Source organism: Elgaria multicarinata, chromosome 2, assembly GCF_023053635.1.
Source record: "Elgaria multicarinata webbii isolate HBS135686 ecotype San Diego chromosome 2, rElgMul1.1.pri, whole genome shotgun sequence".
NCBI lineage: Eukaryota > Metazoa > Chordata > Lepidosauria > Squamata > Anguidae > Elgaria > Elgaria multicarinata.
This window is the reverse complement of record NC_086172.1, coordinates 78,256,914-78,277,660: the sequence shown is the minus strand read 5'-3', so window position 1 is coordinate 78,277,660 and position 20,747 is coordinate 78,256,914. Positions and strand designations below refer to the sequence as shown.

General features: G+C 44.6%; 1 protein-coding gene across 1 annotated transcript; it reads left to right on the top strand.

Moving 5' to 3' along the window:
• Positions 1 to 1,486: 1,486 nt before the first annotated feature.
• On the top strand, positions 1,487 to 10,374 carry LOC134393626 (glycine N-acyltransferase-like protein 3). Its single transcript, XM_063118687.1, has 5 exons — positions 1,487 to 1,573; positions 2,908 to 3,015; positions 4,877 to 5,003; positions 7,299 to 7,419; positions 9,954 to 10,374. The coding sequence occupies exons 1-5, from the start codon at positions 1,496 to 1,498 to the stop codon at positions 10,372 to 10,374; spliced, it is 855 nt and encodes a 284-aa protein (XP_062974757.1). The 5' UTR covers positions 1,487 to 1,495.
• Positions 10,375 to 20,747: the final 10,373 nt, after the last annotated feature.

Sequence of the window (20,747 nt, the reverse complement as noted above, 5' to 3'; positions counted from 1 at the left end):
TGGAGAAGGTCCGGTGTAGGGCAATGAATGTTATACGCTTGGGCTCTCGTGTTCTCTGGACTTGTAACCAGGCCAAGTCAGCACAAAAACAGGTTTAAACCAATCTTCCTTTCCTACTGAGCCCCTGGGACATGGAGCAAGGCACAATTTTGTTAATGGTTCACTCCATCCATAATCAAAGGCTGCTTTCTGGATTGCATAACTAAGGATTCCCATTGAGTCTGGCATTAGATGCCCCTGCAGCCCTGTGATATGCATCTGTTTCCTTCGTCTCTTAGGCAATCCAACCTTCCAGGTGAGCAGCAGCTGTTATTGGTGGCAGGGATGGGGGAGAAATCTGTTCCGTTCACAATTTAATGCGAGTTTACCTAATTTTGCACTTTCAAACCAGTGGGTGCATTCTCATGACATGTCAATCCACATATGGGTGACAAGCTGTGCACTGTGGTTCATTCTGCAGGCAACCCACAGTGCATGGTTGGTTCACCCAATAGATGATCGTACGCACCAACCGTAGCATGTAGCTTGTTTCCCCGCCCCTCTTTCCCCTTGGCCCTCCAGCCACTTCTGCCTGGCATCTCAGGGGACTTGGCGGCTGAGCCTGTCTTCTCTGCTGCCAAGTCCCTTGTCCCTACTTCGATTGCCACCATTGTCAGCGGTCCTTTTTAAAAAAACAAAAAACAGCCCTGTTTTTGCACAAAGACCAGGCTAGGAAAAACATTTTCGCACTTCCCCATGCCCAGGAAATGTGTGCCAATGTCTCCCTATTTTTTTTTTAACATTTCTTTTCTTGGTTTCTAATGGGGAAATGTACACATGCAACTGTGTATGTTAAGGAAACTGATGTTAAGCATCCAATTTATTTGGAACATTACTTGCAAAAAATGTATATGTTAGACAAAAAAGAAAAGAAAAAGAGAAATATATATTAGGAGAAATATGCTCTAAAATGTGTACACATTAAAAAAAAAAAGTTCAGAAAGGTTAGAGTGAACCAAACTTAGGATTGGAACAATGACAAACTGAGAGAAACCAAAACTGACAGATTTGTTATCACTAATAGGGGGTGCCTGAAGGACACGACCTTATCCCCCATCAACGATGGAGTCCAAAGCTTTTTGCTTTTCTTTTTTGGTTACCAGTCCAGCCATGCTGCAGTGCTAGGCAGCTGAGTAATTCTCAGCTACTCCGAGGAACTGGGCTTTGCAAATGAACGGTATTCAGTTTTCTTCCTCTCTGGTTAAGTGTCAATTCTGTATTCCTGACAGACAGCTATCACAGAGAATCTTAGGGAACAGGGGCCTGGCAAAAATTCTTAACTTGTTATTGGTTGGACGAGTACGTACAAAATTTGCAATTTTAGTTGGCACCGCAAGTCCCTCTAGTTTTGCGTGGGCTGGGAGGATATTTTTGTCTATCTTGCCTTTCTCTCCAGGTGCTTCCCAACCACCCCACCTTTCCTGGAACCTGCCAGGCAATCCCTGTTTGGCCAGCCATGCTGATCCTGAACTGCCCCTCCAAGTTGCAGCTGTTAGAGGGCTTGCTGCGACGGAGCCTGCCTCACACACTTCCGGTAACCCTCGCCCACCGACCCACTTAGTGCTGCCATCTTTTACTATAAATTGAACCAATTGACATTTTCCCCATTGCACTTTCCCCCTGATGGACAGCATCTGTTTAGCTTCTCTCTGATGTTAAAGGCACAGGAACCCTGCCAGGAAAAGGTGCCAGAGAATGGGGCAAAAGAGGATTGGAAGCTTTCCCTGTCCACTACCTTTTGTTCCACTAAATCCAAACACCACCCTCAACATATCCCTGTCTGAAGCTGCATATTTCTGCAACTTGTCTAACGTAGCAATTGGCAACTGACTAATCAACTGAGCATAAATGGGCTCTAGACAGCCAATCAGGGTACAACCCCTCTCTTCATGTCTTCAGCAAGATGCCTCAAGTCTTTGGGCAACTGACGGTGGTGTGTATTCACTAAATAGCCTAGGTCTTTGTCCAGGATTTACAATCCTTCTAGCCAAACATTCATAATTGTTGGGGTTTGTTCGTATTTTGTCAGTTTTGCACAAGATAACTAGAAGAGGTATGGTCAAAAGCTGTCCCTATTTTTATTTTTTTATTTTTACAACAACAGGATCCATGCTGCTTTCAGTTTCAAAATATGGCTGAGGAAAAGGGTTGAGAAAAGGTGAGCTTTGTCAAACAAAGCAATAAATACATCTTGTGGAACTATAACATGTATTGTTAGTTGGTCGTCTTCATTCTGCTGTACAGGATAAACAGGAATCTATAATAAGCATAAGAGACCTGTTTTCTAGTCTATCTATTCATAAAACAAATTATAGTACTATGTACCCATGTTTGTACTTGGCGGAGATGAAGCTTTTGACAATACACTTAAGATGACGGACAGATGCTATTCATGGTTAGAATTTGCCAAGTGAGAATGTAGCAACCATGCAGCCATGACATTCCCAACATTTTTTAATGGAACAACCTGAACTTCCGCTTAAAAACATAAGAAAAGCTATGCTGGATCAGTCTAAAGCTTGTCAAATCCAGGATTCTACAATTATGAGAGATCAGGGCCACAGCTAGACCTAAGGTTTATTCTGGGATCATCCAGGGTTCGCCCCTGCCTGAGCACTGGATCCCCTGTGTGCCACCTAGATGAACAGGTTTGACCCCTGGATGATCCAGGGATAAACCTTAGATCTAGCTATGGCCGAAGACAAGTGAAAAAGCCCCAAACATTGTAACCGTTTTTCATAGGGGATTTACTCCTGCCCTTTGATCACTTTAGTTGCCTTTTTTTGCACCTTTTCCAATTCTGCAAAAACATTCTTGAAGTGTGACCAGAACTTGATTGAGGTCATTCTAACTGTGTTTCTTTGGCAGGCCTATGGGGCAGTGATGCACATCAACCGTGGAAACCCAGTTCAGCATGAAGTGGTTGTGGACTCCTGGCCTGAAGTGAAAGCTGTCCTTACCCGCCCACGTCAGGAGGTAGGAAATGAAATCTGAGTGCTGGCCTGCTCCTCCCACAGAGTCATTCCCAATATGTGAGGGCAAAGATATTAGAACCTGAGGTGGGACATCTGAATTATGCCTTTCCTAGGTGGTTATAAACAAAGTATTGCCACCCTTCAATGCAGGAGTGGGCAACACACAGCCCACAGGTCACCTGGGCCCCTCCTGGCCTCTGGTGCAGCTCCCACTGCCACCCACCACTGCGCTGCTGAATTTTGGCAGTGTCACAACAGTGAAGGCAAAGGAATTCGCAGTGTGCCTCCAAATTTCAGCATTGTGATGGATGGAGGCCGAAAGGGGCCAAATATAGCTTTAAAACGAGCTACATTTGGCCCTTTGCAGCTTCTTCTGTGTCACATCACCGAGATTCAGCAGCAAAGCACCAACTGGAATGGCACCCCAATTATGGAATGACCCCCAGACGAGGCGTGCCCTGCTGCCAACATTGCCATCGTTTCAGCACCTGGTTAAAGCAGCCTCTTCTCTCAGGCGGTTGGTGGCATATAATTTTTAAACAGGTCTTGCATTGACTTTGGCAGATAGTTTAAAATTTGTTTTCAGATATCTGTTGTCTGCATATATGTGCTATCTGTTTACATAAATGGTTTTTGTGCTTTGTATAATGTATTTTAACGGTTTGGGGTTGTTATTTTTAAAAAAGTGACCTGCCCAGAGAGCTTCAGCTAGGGGAAGGTATTGAAATATAATCAAAGAAATAAATGAATGAACTGAATTGCTTTGCTGGTGCAGCACCATTTCTGCAGCATGGTGGTAATGGCAGGGTGCAGTCCCTGGGCTGGTCCGGAGGTGTAAACATGCCCCCACTCAAAGTTAGCCACTCCTACTTTAATGAGACCCAGAATCCATTCCCTGAGATTTTACACTTATTTGAAACTTCCTCCAAGGCTTGCCTTAGGTGTTTTGGTTCTGTATGCTAAGGCCTAATCTACACCAAGCAAGATATTTCACTATGAAAGCTGTATGAAAGCAGTATATAAGAGGCAGGAGCCACAGTACTGCTTTATAACAGTATTGAAGTGCACTGACAATTGTTGGGGCCCATGGACATATACCATATATCGCTTTCATACCGCTATATCCTGCTTGGTGTGGCTCTGGCCTTTTATATACTGCTGTCATACCACTTTCATAATGCTGTATCCTGCTTGGTGTAGATTAGGCCTAAGTGTCCTTCCTCTTTCACTGAATCCCAACGTTTCCCAAATGTATCCACTCCTTTCCTCGATTGCCATGTTAGTTTTACATGTTGATATTGTTCGCCAGTGGAGTCTCCCTTCTACAGGGCCGGCCTTCACATTAGGCAGAGTGAGGCAGCCACCTCAGGTCCCGCAGTGGCATCCCCCTGCCCATTCCTCCTGAGCATCCCCGGCCTTTCCCCTGGCTTGGAGGACAGAGCTGTGTGTGCCACATGGCGTGTCTTGCACCCTCCGAACTAGGCAGCTGCCCACAGGTTTGGAGAAGGATGCTGTCCCGTTGGCAATGTTGATGTAAAATGTAACTGTAATTCCTGTTGGCTTCTGTACATGGAACGGAGAGAGGCTCTATCTTCTCCTTTGCCTCAGGCTGCCCCTGACTTTATACACAACCCATTTACTCATCGTTGCCTTTGGGACCCCTGATCAGCTGAGGGAACTGAAAGGGCTGCTCATCTTCATCACTGCCGTTCAGTGGTGCTGGTGACTGAACGAGAGCCTCGTCTCTCGTGGTTGCTCTTCAACACTAACCTGACCCTCCTTCTCTTCCTGAGCCCATCCCTGCTGCCTTCCTGCTGTGAACAGTCAGATTTTGTGATGCAGCTTTACACCATGTCCTGCAGGTGGTGAAAGACAACTTGGATTACTATGCAAACTTGCATGCTGCTTTCTATTGGGACATAGATGCCTGCCAAGCGCTCCTGGAAAATGCAGAAGCCATTGACTGGGGCAGGGCCTTTCAGCTGCAAGGTGAGTCCTCACAGGCACTGAGAGGGGAATAAGCAAGGGGTTGACCAGAACACTCCTGGGGGAAATGCAGGGCATTATAAGCTTAGGCCAGATGGGTCCTGTTCCTAGCCAGCAAATTTCCTTTCCATTCTTATGATCTTCATTGGTGGCTATTCTCTAAATCCCACCAACCTTCTGAGGTGGGTTGATGGTGAATGGAGAGGGGGTCTTCTCAGTCCTGGTATTTCAGATTTGGAATCCCATCCACAGGAAAGGTCACTTGGTACCAATTCTGACATCCTTATAATGCCAGGTGAAGAGCACCATTAGGTGCTCACTGGCCAACATGAGTCAAGCAGTGTTGCCAGGACGCCTCCTCCCCTCCTGCCCTTTGCTGGGAGCAGCCGTGCTCCTCCTGGCTGGCTTACAGGGGCACAAGGGCCAGTTTTAATCAGTTTTATATATTTCTATATATTTATATAATATTTTTATATTTGATGTTGTTCCCCGCCTCGATCCAGAGAGAGAGGCGGGTAAGAATTTTTTATTATTATTATTATTATTATTATTATTATTATTATTATTATTATAGATCCTGCTTATATTTACTGTACAAGGCTATTCCAGGCACTACATAACAAGAGTAATCATTTAGGTACTGCCTTTCTACAAGTTGACCTTTACTAAAAGTCTTATCCAGCCACTGTAGGTGATTCCACACAAGGCTTTTATGGTGCCATCACTCTGCCTTGTCCACAGAATTTTACAGGGGGACCAGCCATCATCTTCAACTCAGAAGTATTTTTCTACTGTCTTTTCTCTTCCCATGAAAAATCCATTAAGATGGAATAGGAGCACAGTGCTTTCTCCATAATACATAGGGAACATAGGAAGCTGCCTTATACTGAGTCACACCATTGGTCCATGTAGCCCAGTATTGTCGGCACTGTGTCATGGATTTCCAAGGCACTGACAAGAGACGAATATGACACTAGCAAACAGCTTTATTTTCAGCAGCAGAGTTAGCACATATGTGGGCTGAACCCCAATAGGAGAGGGGAGGCCCAGAGAACAGTTAGGGCAGCCCTTTTTATACTCGTTCTCTTTTCCATGAGAACTAGCTAAATACATTATGAACTCAGCTTTCAAGATTAGAAGCCTGTGTTGCATTATTGGCAGATAAAAAGTTTCTGAACATGCCCATCAGTCAGTTCTTTTAGTATGCACTGTTTCTACACAGAGCTCCATTATGATTTCACATACATAGTTCAGCATATCCAAGTTCCTTCAGGTACAACACAACCTCCATTTTGAATTTCTCTCACATGCAATAACAGACTCCATTTTGGATTTTCTTCTACAACTGACAGGCTGCAGCTCTCCAGGTTTTTGGGCAGGAATTTTTCCAGCTCTACCTGGAGATGCCTAGGCTTGAGCCTGGGATCTTCTGCAAGCAAAGCAGGTACTCTATCTAAGACCTACTACCCCCCTTAGTTAGTGCTAGGTAAAGCCCCTCTGTCTGAAAGCACCCTGTGCAATATGGAGAATAGGCACTGTACGGTCACTGTGGGTGGCCTTGTAGGCATCATTAGACTTCTCCCTTAGATTTCAAACAAGATTCCGCCAACATTAAGTGTCTAGGAACATGCATACACACATCTTGTCCAAAAGCTAGAGCCATGTTGGAACAGACCAAGGGTGCATCTAGTTCAGCACTCTGTTCACACAGTGGCCAACGAGCTGTCAACCAGGGACCAACAAAGCAGGACATAGAAACAGCATCCTCTCTCACCCATGTTCCCCAGCAACTCTGATACTGTCCCAGAAAGTTTTCTTGGTTGCCACCAAGTGAAATTTTCTGTATGTACCCCTGGAGAGATGTCAACCTAGGGCTTCCTTTTTCCTTGAACCTTGTAGTCTTGTATGTATTTCCCAAGGTACATCTCCCAACGAACATAAGTTATATATACTTAGGGCATGTCTACACCAGTCCTATATCCCTGGATCATCCCAGGATCAGACCTGTGCATTCAAATGCCAAACAGGGGATCCCGGGAGCAGGCAGGGACGATCCCTCCATTTTCCTGGGATGACCCTTAGGTGTAGAAAGGGCCTTAGATACTTAATCAGAGAACCAGTAAGCCTCTTTCTTTGGAGAGGTGGTTAAGAAACACCACCCTTGTTCAGATCACCGTTATACCTAGCTGTAGTGTATGTATGTGTATATGCAACAATCATGCAAACATTCAGAAATGGGGACCCTTATTTGTACCACCCATTGTGTCACTTCACCTATAATGTCCTTACTCCACCCAGGACTCCAAGATGGAATGTATGAAGCCACCAAGAGTATCGCGGAAACCAAATGCGTCCATCTGGAGACATATGCTTACCAGACACTGATGCATCCAGACCCATCTACTCTCCATCCAAGCCGGTCAGTGGATGTATTCCTTCACTCCTTCTCCCCCTTTCGGTTACCCTGTTTAGTGAGACTGTGGAGTCTGTGGAGGTCTTTGGTGGTTTGAGCGCCGCACATCCCTCTCTTCGTCCCCCTCTGGCTTCCTCGTTCCTCCCCCATTCCCCCCACCCCCGGTGCTCAGTGCAACAGAAGTGGCGGCGGCAACTCCGCACTTGCGTTCCTTCCCATTCAGATGCCGGGAAGGAGCGCAAATACAGGAGCCCGAGGCCTCGCAGAGCCAAAGCGCCGCCATCATAACTCCTGCTGGGTTTATTTTGGTTTTATATGGTATTTTTACCTTCTAAAGCTTTTTATTGTGTTCTGACTTGCTGTATTTTACAGATTTAATTGTGAAACTGCCCAGAGAGCCTTGGCTATTGGGCAGTATAAAAATGTAATAAATAAATAAATAAAAGATAATGGTTTTTGTTTTGTTTTTAAAATGCTCTGCTAACCACCATTTTGGCAATGACTAATGGGCTTTGTTTTTGTCTTATTTAACATGGTAGCATTACAGTGTTATAGCACTTTGCCTCCCTTTTATTTTACTTTTTAAATCTACCTGGAAAAGGCAAATTTTTAAAACACAAGGTAATAAAGCAGTGCCCACCATAAAGGTTATAATGAATGTATGCAGAATTTAGATGGCCCCAACCACTGCAGGCTGGTGGCTCCTATTTCAGTGGGGTGGTGAATCCAATCTGGGCTTGAGTCAGAACTCTAAAGGAGCAATCCAAGGCGCTGAACCCATTTTAGGGGTAGGGTTCAGCACTCTGGATAGCTCCTTTAGAGCTCTGACTGAAACCTGGAGTGGATTCATAGCCCCACAGTATTAGGAGCCACCAGCCTCCACTTTCTCCATGGCAGCAATTTCACACTTACTGGTAGGAGCACAACATAGTGCAAGATTGGGGAACCTCAGGCCCAGGGACCCAATCCAGCCCTCCGGGGTTTCCCATATGGCTTCGCCCCCTTTCCCCCAATCACTGATTATTTGGTGGTTTCCCAGCTATTGTGCAGTTTCCCTCCCCCCCACTCTAAAAAGTTGAAATACCTCCCCTAAAGTTTAATTACTGGCAATAAAGGCTTTCAGCTAAAATATGCTGATATTTTCGCCCCGGCCTTTTGCCTTCAGTCCCACCCGCCACTGGAATGTGTACCCTGAGAGCATCTCTGTAGTGGAATGTGGACCCTGGGGTGAAAGATGTTGAATACCCCTGAAGTGTGATGTGCACATAGACCCTGTTCAGACGACACGCCAAGCCACAGTGGTTGAGCATGTTGAGTTAAGCATTATGGCTTAGCGTGTCATGTGACCCATGACTTAGCATGTCATGTGAACCATTCCTAACCATAGTGGCTACATAACCATGGTTTAAACACGCTCACTAACCTTTTGCTGCAACATACCACTAGTTAGGTTCGTGGCCTAACCAGGGCTTGGTGTGCTGTGTGAACAGGCCCAGTGTTACAGTGCAATACCGCCCAGAGAATTTTGGCTATGGGGCAGTATAGAAATGTAATAAAGAAATACTCTCCATTGTGTGAAATGTTCCACTGCCGTTCCGCTTGTAATTTACAGAAGAGCAATGATAGGAGCCACCCGTCTGGAAGCAGCCTTGCTGAATCTCTGCTGGAAACAATGAGTCCTCGTCTAGCCTAACAGACAGTTCCATATGCCATTCCCATGGTCAGAACCTGCGTTTGTCCTGGCTTGGCCTTGCAAAGCAGGAAAGTGTGCAGTGAAATGGCTCCTCTCCAAACCTCTGGATGACAAGTTGCTATTTTCCCTTCCATTCAGGCTGGGCAGTGCTGTAGGTCTTGACCACAAGCTGTGTGAAGTCACTTATTTCCTCTCTCCCGTTTTTTCCTGTTCCCTTCCATAACAGAAACTGGGAGGCCTGGAGGTCATTTCAACTCAGAGCTTTCTCTTAGAACTTCCGGCACTTTTCTTCCTGTTGAGTATGGCCCCAACTCTGTGCCTGTATCAGCCCAAGAGTACTTTGGCTAAGATCATAATATGAGCCTTGCTGGATCAGACCAAGGCTCCATCTAGTCCAGCATTCTGTTCACCCTGTGACCAACCAGCTGTTGACCAGGAACCCACAACAGGACACAAGTGCAACAGCACCCTGCCTCCCATGTTCCCCAGCAACTGGTGTACAAGAGCTTACTGCCTTGGATCCTGGAGGTAGCACATGGCCATCAGGACTAGCAGCCATTGATAGCCTTCTCGAGATATTTATCTAGCCCCCTTTTAAAGCCATTCAAATTGGTAGCCATCACTATATCTTGTGGCAGCGAATTCCATAGTTTAACAATGCGTTGTGTGAAGAACTACGTCCTTTTATCTGTCCAGAATCTCCCACCTGTCAGCTTCATGGGATGACCCTGAGTTCTAGCATTTTGAGAGAGGGAGACAAATGTCTCCTTATCCACATTCTCCGCACCATGTATATCATGTCTCCCCTTAGCTGGCTCAACCACCCCTGCCTGCCCTTGTTTTTCAGGTTCAGAAGCGACGTCTTCCACCTTGGGATCCTCAGCCCATCTCAAGCCACCCTGCTGAATGAAGCTTGGGACTTTGGGGGCAATGATCGGAGCCTGCGTTATCTGGACAGCCTGATTCGTTGCTTCCCTAGCGCCTGCCTCGTGGACAAGGCAGGCCAGCTGATCTCCTGGAACCTTAGTGATCCAATGGCTTGCCTGACACATGGCTACACCCTCCCTCAGTACCGGGGACAGGGCTGCGTGAGAGCTGTGGCCCAGGCAATAGCTGGAAAGCTGTATTCCCGTGGCTTTCCTGTGTACTGTGGGATCCTGGCAGAGAACCAGCCCTCCAAGCAGGCACTGGTGCGCATGGGCTTTCATATCTTGCCTGAGACATACTACATGCTTATTGTGACACCAGCCCTCAATCTCCAGAATTGAGATGCTTTTGTGTGTGTGATTTTGTTTTATGAAATATCATGATTTTATATTTATAGAATGGAGGCTGTCTCATTAGTGCCTACCCTATAAAGCAGCTTATAAACAGCACTATCTGATATGCATTGGTTCAGCAGTGGTGGTTTCAAAGCATACGGATAGGAAGGTGGGCAAGAAAATAAAGGGTTAAAACATCTGTGAGAATTGGTTTCACAGAGGCATCCATCCATGGAGGGGGGCACTTAAGGCATTTGTATAAAAAACAGGAAATGCACCATCAAAAAAGAAGACAAAAGAGGATACAGGTTTGCATAAAATGTGAATATGCTGATTTGCGTGTATAGATTTATTTATATACCAATATTCATTAATATTGATAAATACATTGCATTAAAAGGCATTTCTAAGCATTATACAAACAATATGGTATAAAAACATAATAAAATTCCACATGACAGCAAGGAAGAGAAGATCACAGTTCAGTAAGAGCCGAAAACCCAGAAGTGTTGGTGCCTGTGTGGTGTAGTGGCTAAGGTGTTGGACTGGGGAGTTCCAAGTTCTAGTCCCCACTCGGCCATGGAAAGCCACTGGGTGACTTTGGGCCAGTCACAGACTCTCAGCCCAACCTACCTCACAGGGTTGTTGTTGGGAGGATAAAATGGAGAGAAGGAGGATTTTGTATGCCACCTTGGGTTCCTTGGAGGAAAAAAGGTGGGATATAAATGAAATAAATATATAAAAATAAATAAAAGTAGGGAGTTCCGGAGAGTGGGCACTCTGATACTAAAGGCCCTATTCTGAGCCATCCTGGACTGAACCTCCGAAAACTTAGGCACCGTAAGCAATCAAACAGGCAGATCAGGAGAACTCTTAGGTATCCCAGTCCTGAGTTGTTTAGGGTTTCGTAAACAAGTACCAAAACCTTAAATATGGCCCAGAACCATATAGGCAGCCAGTGCAGTTTCTACATAGGTGTAATATGCTGACAATAAGCTGCTCCCGTTACCAACCTGGCTGCAGGATTCTGCACTAACTGCAGCACGAGACCAAGGGCAGCCCCACATAAAGCGCTTTGCAGTAATCCAAACATAAGTGTGTGCAGCACATTTTATTAGGGTGTGCACCCATGGAATTCTTTTTTTTTAAAGGCGACCATTTATTGAATAAACAGTCATGAAGGACATTATTTTTATTCATTTCTTTATTAGCATTCATTTCTCAGCATGGCAGTGGAGCAGCTGGAGGGCAGCTGGAGGACCTTTCCCACTGTGTCTGGATCCCTACTCAATGACACACACACCCAAATTGGCTCTTGTTGCTCGGGACATTAGGGTGTGCCTAGGCACACCCGGCACACCCCTTGTGCATACCTATGAATCCAATGTGCATGAACCCCAGAGCTCAAGGTATCTCTGCTCAAGAATATGTTTGTATTTTGTTTCTTAAATTATTATTAAGCTGTAGGTCTTCCCCCGATACCGGAGTCTGAAGGAATTTCTCCTTCCCTTCTGCGTCTCAGAAGAATCAGACACATCAACTCAAGTTTTGCAAAATGGGGCCGGAGGGGGGAAAGACACCACTGTGACACCACAAGTTTCATCACATGAAACTTACAAAAGGTAAGAAGGGGTTTGGGGCTCAAAAAAACACGCAGTTTCTGTTGGCTCTTCATCATTACCTATGCAACTTTAATACACCCCTGTCAACATGAGTTGATCCAATACAAACTTTGCCTATTTTATACAGCTTATGTTTTTGGGACCGTTGCATCAATCGCTGCCTGTGCCAAGTATGAAATTTGTTCTTAAAATTCCAGAGCCAACTAACTGATTTGCTCGTAAGAGGAACAAATCAATCCATCAACAACAAAAATATAGCTTTAACAAATTTGCCACAGATTTGAGGGACTGATTCTTGCACAACCTCAGAAATCTCCTCAACAAATGGGGAAAGGAAGTGTTAGGGACTTGTGATTGTTGAAGTTCTATCACTTACATACATAGGGAATTTTGTTTTCTTAAGCTCATGAACTACTGCCTCTGTCCACCAGGTGTCACTTTTACCACCGTTATGTTGCAGTGTGGTTGGCTTGCCTCTAAGCAGTCCATGAAAATGTCTGCAAAAGTTAGCAGTTAACCCTTTAATTTGTCTTTATCAACATACATGTAGAAGAAGCTCATAAACTCAGATTAGGATTATACCAGGCTATTCATAATAACTCTTGGCTATATCTAAAATTTCTACTGTTAAGAAATAAGGCTGCAGTCCTATACACACTTTCCAGCAAGTAAATCTCTTTGAACTCTATGGGACTTATTTCTGTGTAGATATATATAGGATTGCACTGTTGGATATGTCCTTAGGGCTACAAGAAGTTGCAAATTATTTTATTATTCTGTTATTTATGTGTTGGTTGGTTGTTTTATGCTATCCACCAAATTATACAGCATGCCAGGTAGAACGCACTCTTATCTAGCATGCTCTGTGGTTGGCTGGGTCCAGTGGAAGCAGGAAACAGGGAATTGGTGGCAGGGATGGGTGCAAATATTCCTAGAAAAAGTGAGGCAATTCACAAAATAAATGGGAAGGTAGCATTGAGCACATCTGGGAATGGCATTGTTTTCAGTAGTAGGAAAAGATCATAGCGGGGGTGGGGGGAGAATTTGGTGGGTGAGTGGGTGGGGCATCTGTGGGCCATGAGGAAGACCCCTGAAGGGCAAAAGCATCCCATAGGCTGAGGACTGCTCACATGTTCTATATGTTTTCGACATGCTCCATCTCTCTATATTGGGTGAGCAACTTGTGGCCCGCCAGATATTTTGGCCCTCAGCTCTCATTGGCCCTAGCCAGCATTGCCAATGGTGGGGGATCACGGGAGTTCGAGGCCAAAACATCTGGAAGGCCACAAATTGCCTACCCCTGTTCTATATAATAGGTGGCTTTAAAGAGAAAGAAAGCCCAGGAGTGCTGTACATAGGCCAGACTGACTCCCCCTTAAGATGGTTTATATTGTGAACTGCCTGTGCATACACACTGGAACTAATTACCTATAAAACTTACAGCCAGAACTACAAACTTAGCTGAGACGTGCCATTTAATAATTCTGCTTTTAAAAATCAACTTGTTTGTGTCCCCTTCCGGTTTGGAAATATCTCTTGTGTCGGAAACTGAAATTGCAACAAAGCCTCATCAAATAACACGCTTGCCCTGGTCTTTTGCTGCCCTTATGTCCTCCTCATTTGATATCCTGTAGGGTTGCCCTTTTTTCTCTCAGTCCCCACAGAAAAGGTCCAGCTTTCTCCAGAGCAGAAATGCAGCGAAAGTCGCTGCTGCACACATTGAATTTTTGCCTGCTGTGTGGCTGCCAAAGGCACAGTTCCTCAATTGGCCAGCAGCCGCATGGCGGCAGGGCGCAGAATGCCAAACTTACAAAAGGTAGTTTTCTCACATTTGGTTGTGGACTGTATTCATTAATGTAGCATTCTGACAATCAGGGTGTTTGTTCCTCAGTTTTTACCTTGTTGTAAGTTGGTTTAACCTGCAGCAGTATTCCCCACACTGTTGATACCTTGGAGGAAGGGAGAGAGTTTTTTAAAAAATGAAAACACTCTTCACTCATACACTGAAAAATATACATATAATATTCCCAGCTAGCTCTCAGAATTATTAGCAACATTCTTCCTTCAATGATAGGATTGGTCAATTAAATCTGCCTGTCAGGTTGCCCTGTTAGTTCAGTGCTCAGAGATGGAGCCACGTTTTCGGGGCAAAGTTGATATGTCAAGGATTAACCCAGACCCTGTCAGCTATAGCATGTGAAGGGGGATGCAGGGTGTACTTACCGTGGATGATGTCACTGTCCATATACTGATGGAAGAGGGGACCAATTCTGCATGGTGCTTCAGTATTTCAAAAAGCTTGAAGTGGTACACTTTCATGCCACACTAATGTGCCTGGGCACACAGTCAGAGAATCACTAACCACGGAGATGCTGCATGATTGGATCTACCATGGCTTTTAAAATGCAGCTGCAAGGTTGCCCGATTCCAGTCAGAACCGCAACACTGGGGGAGTGGGACTTAAAACCTCCCCATGCTGTTCTGCCACTTGAAATCCTCCTGAAGCTGCTAATTGCCCTGCTGCCTTGTCTAGTTGCGCCCTTACTCACAGGGACAATGTGTAGATGGGGTGGGCTGCACACTTTTCATCCAGTATAGCATTTTGGTCCATGAAAGATGCCTCCCCAGCCAGAGCCCCTTTTCTTTTCTCAAGGCCATGAAGGATTTGGAGACTGATGCTACAGTGGGGTCATTTGGGTTGTGGTGGAGACTGCCATTGGCAGGGCCATGATTTAGCACAGTAGTCTGCCTGGCCATGAACAAGGATAAGGCAGAGGGCTGAGGACAAGGGGCGGTGGTGGTGGTGGGATGGCAGTGATTAGCTCAAGGTTGTTTCCTGACTGTCTTTATGCTTCCCCCACCCCACCCTACACTTCCCCCCACCCCAGAAAAACCCATCCTGGGCTTTGTCCCCTGCTGGGAATCAAGACTGAGTCAGTTGCTTTCCCGGACAAGAGATTCCATGAGACAAAGCCAGAAACAGCAGGAGGCGCTGACCCCAGTGCCTGCCCCAGACTTACCCCCAGAGAGCTGGGGGTAAGGAATCCATTCGGGCATGAATCATCAACCTCCATGCTCTCCCCCATCCCACAAGGAGCCAATGGGTCCTGAGAGAAAGGGGCTCTGAGAAAGTTGGGACAAGGATCAATGTATCCTCCCCGCTCCCCACTTCACCCTCCTCAACTTTTCTCCAGCCTTCCTTTTATCCTGAAACCATAGAGTGACTCATGCATTTCACTAGGCTCAGCTCCAGCCATGGGTGTCATTTTATGGAGCTATGCTGGGGGCCTGACCTGGCTTACTAATCAACGTCTACATCTCTCGCCCCTGACTCAGAAAAAGAGGAATGGAATCCAATGGTTTCAGGAAAGAATTACAAACCCCACTTCACTGATGTCCCTTGGCCTCTTGAGCCATTGCTCCTTCATAGCCCAGCGTTTGAATTCTCTAGTGTGTAGATCTTGCCCAGCAGGGCTACATAGTCTTCATTTATATCTATTTATTAGGTGCAGTCTCTTATTTACATGCTTTTTATACCAGTTGCAACCATGTGCCCCATTTATACTTCATCCTGGAACCAAACTTCCAGCTGCTACCAGCTTTCTTGCTTTCATAGTACTAGATCTAACAAATTTGCTAACACATGATGATGAGAGCAGCATTTGGGAACTAGATTTGAACATCACAGATTTGTGGTGTCTAATTGTAATGTTCTCTAGATGGTAGACACACACACACAATTTGAAGGTAAAGGTTCCCTTCAGTGGCCATGCTAGCTACCAGGCCCCATGAAACTGAGGAGTTTGTGTTCTTGTTCTCTACTCTTCTCCAAGGAGCAACTTGCTCAGTTTAAGTAAAACAGTTGTGCCTAATTTTGCCTGACAAAATTATCGGATGAAATGGGATTGCAGCAGTTGTATTACAACAAACCTGCCCCAACATGAGCCTATTATCTACACTCAGGATATCTTTGGAGTACTTCCTCCAAGCTCTCCCTCCAACGGAGGTGAGTGGCAACTGGAAAGAAGGCCTTCTTATGTAATACTAAAAGCTCCATCACACCTTGGAAGAAACGCTGACTAACGCTGGCTACCATCGCTTCTCCGTGGACACTCAGTTACTTCCTGTTTTCAAACAGATTCGGTCCCTCCTTGTGAACACGCTGCTTCTCCCATACAGGAGAGCGCAGGAACTTCAGTTTAAAAAATATTTCGGTGTTTTTCTGGTTTTTCTTGCGGCACAAGGAAGACCAGAAGGGGTGGAAGGCGTGTGAGAAGCAGAAGACGTCATGTGAGCTACCTACGAGGAATCCTTGAGTGCCCAGTAATGAGCATGCAATAAAACACTCGTCAGATGGAGCTTTTAATGAGCTCACCCAGAGATGCTTGCCTAGCACCAACTCTGTTGTCTTTCTGGCCCCAGGCAAAAACCTTTCTGTTTTGAATTTGAATTTTATGCTTTGAATGTTTAACGTGCGGTGGAAACTGTTCAAATTTGGTACTTTTATCCTGCTGATAATTTTTTAATTGTATTTTTACATCTATTTTTATATTGTTTTCTGTTTGATTTACGCAAACCATCATGGAACTGTTATTACATTCAAGGGCCCGGAATAAATTTTATTAAATAAATTTAAAACTATCTTCTCTGCATTTGCTATGCCAAATCCTTCCTTATTCCCGATTGTGCACTGCAGATTCTAGCACTGAAGCAAATATCACCAGAAATGAGACACTTGACTGATTTCCCCCAAATGGGGCCATTATATTGAAATGCAAAGTTTCCAGTCAGCCTTACATTCCAAGAAGTTACACTTTTGCTAAACAGTTAAACTGAGGAACCTCAGATCCTATGCAGCAAAAACTGGGGCAGGATCTACACTAGTGCTTTTAAATGGTTTATAACAGTAGCGACAACTGGGGCACAGGACACACTCCATACACAGTTTTCAACCTGTTTTCAAAGTGTGTCATATCCTGCTTGGTGTAGATCAGGCCTGGGGGTTTCCAGATGATGTGACTTTCACTTCTAACCAAACATTGTATTGGAAATAAAGTTTTCCTTATGAAGGCAAGTTTCAACATGCAGCATCCATCATTATATTGTTGTACAATACTGGTTTTTGGTGTGCAAACAGGCAGATTCAGTTTTTGATTTGCAAATTCATTTAGTTGTACTTGGCTCACCTCTGATATCATTATTGCTGAGTTACTCATTAGTTCTCGTTCCTTACAGAAAGTGGTAGTAATGTTTTGAGGACAGGGAGGTAAGTAAGAGTTTGTGGACATAATTATTTATGTACGTATACAATTACAGTATAAGGAATGATAAGGTATCACCATTAGACAAGAAGAGGGACATCACTAATCCCCACTGCCCATTTCTGTGACCCAAACGACATTTGATTATTTCTCAGAAGTACCTACATTTCTGGCCTACTCATTAATTCTGCAGACACTGAGTAATTGTTTTCATGAATACAAGGTATATATGCCAAAAGTACAAATCCTTTATCTTTTTATAAAGGTGACAGTTTGTCCTGTGCTTATAATATTGTTATAGTTGTTATGAGGTATTAATACTCCCACAAAAGTTCTCTTAAAATACTGTGTCTGTGTGTGTGTGCATACGCGCGCGCAATTTAATAATATCTAATAAACTATACCTTAAAACCATACAGAGAATCTTACCGCCACCCCTTCATTGCAATGTATTTGTGCATGTATGCCTGCACACACACAGGAATCTGAAATGGTACTCTGCAATAAGTGAAGCTCTGTTCAATGGTATACATGAAATGAATACAGGAAGCAGCTAAATGGTATTCCTTTAATATATGACACTCTATCATGTCTTGAATCCCAGTACTATAACTTGGAGACTGTGCGAATGTAGAGAAATTATATTTGTGAATAGATGAGTAAATGCCCAGCGGAGGAGATAGAGCAATGGTTCCCAAAGTGGGCAGTACTGCCCCCTTGGGAGCGGTGGGATTGCATGGGGGGGCGTTAAGAGGCAAGCGGACGGCAGGGGGGCGCTCGAGGTGGTCTTTTCCGTACCAGGAGTTTTGGTTACAGAAGGAAATTTCTGATCGCTATCCTGCACTATGGAGAGTGGTTCAGAAGCTCCTGGTTGCATTTCCAACATCATATTTGGTGGAATGTGGTTTTAGTGTGGTCTGCCTACTTCTCTCCAAGCAAAGAAATCGACTCCAGATTACTAAACGTGGTGATTTAAAGACTCATGTTAAGTGACTTTAAACCAGACATTGGGAAATTGGTATCACTTCATCAAGCCCATCCATCACATTAAGAATTTACAGAATAGTGAGGTACTCTACCCTAGTTACTAAATGTGATATCTAATATTCTTGCTAAATGACTATCAGACTTTGAAAAGATGATATCACTGGATCAAGTTCATCAATTATGCTTAATTGAATAAACTAAAAAAATGTAATTGGATTTTGAATAAATATTCAATTAATTGTTACAGTTTTGAATTTTATTGTTATTATCTTCCTTAATGGGGTCATTGAAAACCGCTGTTCTGAATAATGATTTTTATAGTGTAGGGTAGGGGGCACTGGGCATGAGTTTGTGGAACCAAGGGGGCGGTTACCTGAAAAAGTTTGGGAACCACTGAGATAGAGTATATTCAAGCCAAACTGAATATGCAAAAAAACACAAAAAAACCCCGCCTGTTAGGAATTTCCTGATTTCTTTGGGACACCTCTGCAGCAGGACATTTAGGTAATCAGATGCAGAAATTCAGTGTTGATCCTAATACTAGAACTCTGGGTCACCTAGTAAGTCCGGAACATACAAAAAAAGAGCTTTTTCACACAATACAAAATGAACTGATGTAGTAGTGAATTCCAGGATGTGATGGCCACTAGCTTAAGGGGGGGTTCCTTACTCATGGTTGTTTATGGGTTCTTTAGATGATGTTGTGACTCTCCAGTTTCTTTTCTGTGTCTAACCAACACTTTCAGTAAGTTTATTTAAAGCAGGGGAAATGTGGCATTTAATTCTGAATGCGAAACAAAGTGTTATTGCCTCTTGTGAATTTATGCTTTTCTGCTATACCATAGTGCCATCTAGAGTTTATGTAGTGGAAAAGCAGAAAAGGAAACATTACTGGTGTAGCGCTGGGATCTCAACTCTGCCACAGAATCAAACGTAGTTACAGCAGATGTTTTTAGAGCAGGGGAAACGGAGCATTTAATTGTGAAAGCAAAACAAAGCATGATTGTCTCTGGTGTATTTATGCCTTTCTGCTATACTGTAGTGCCATCTAGAGGTTATATAGTGAAAAAGCAGGAAAGGAAACTCTCCTTGTGTAGTGCTCAGATCTCAATTCTACTGAAAGTAGCTACACCAGATTAATAGCATCATGTAGAAAAGCTCACAATTTGGAAAAGCTATTGCTTGCAGGTCCTACTTGTTATTTATTTATTTATTGCATTTTTATACCACCCATTAGCTGAAGCTCCCTGGGTGGTTCACAAAAATTGGACGAATTAGGATGGTTACTAAACAGGATATTGGCTAGGATGATGGGAGTTGTAGTCCAACTTATCTGGAGGGCAGCAAGCTGGGGAAGGCTAGACTAGCTGGTTATTTGAGCTCATAGATTCTTGTCTTGCACGTTTGCAAGGTCTTCAGCCCATGTTGGTACTCCCACTCTTCCCCAGTGCATAGGAAGGCGATTTCTCAGTAGCCCAGGGTTTGTGGTTGGTATGGGACAAAAAGGAGGCACTTGCTTTTACTACTTCTCATGCTTTTGGTTTAGTGCTACAGGGTCAAACTATGATGAAGGGAAGTTGCTGTATAAACGTGCTATGAAAGGAAAACGTGTTAATGAATTTATGTCATCTGTGTGGAGGTGACAGGAAGAAATGGGATAGTCTCTCTTCCCCCACCCCCCAATTCTTCATATCTCTGGAGGATGAAGGGACCAGATATAGGTAAGAAATAAAACAAGAGGAAGCAAAATGGAGGGAGGGGTGTGAGAAGGACCAAGGTGTGAGGGGGTGTGAGGGGAGACAGAGTCCCCTGGAGGGCTTGTAAAACAAACAAAAAAACCAGCCACTCCTGCCCCAAGAAGCAGGTAATTAAGGAAAAATTGCTCACATATCCCCAAGGAGAAAGAGGAGGCTGCAGGAAACTTGGAAGCAGGGCTGGAACAGGGGTGTTTTCATGCAGCAGCCTTGAAAAGGAAGGTGCCACATTGGGAAGCATCTAGGGAGCTACACAGAGGAACTGAGGCGCTGTAGCCCGGATCCTGACTGTCCCAACTGAAGTGATGGAAGCAATGGGGGGAGGGGTGTGTGTTTAAGGTCTCTGTGTAAGAGGTAGATAGGAGGCTGGCCAGAAGGTCTATCTCTGTTCTCTCCTTGTGGAACACTTTCGTGATCTCACCACAGCTGGAAAGAGGTCCAAGCAGCCAACCTGGATGCGGAGACTCACTCGTTATCTGCCCCCAGGGACCGGGGGCTGGCTTCTCACAGGCCAGCAAAAGGCATGGTTAAAGAGATAAGACATGGGAGGCCTGCTAGTTGCAGTAGGATGGGGGAGCGAGAAACAAGGATGCCAAGGCTCTGGGATTGGCACGCTGTCTCATGGATGGGAGTGAGAAGGATGGAGCTGGGAACTGGAACTTGTACCGTATCTTCCATCCATGGCTGTTAGTTTGTCTGATTTTGTTTTGTAAGCCAGCTGCTGAGTCTGTGAGCTTTTCTACACAGAGGGGGAG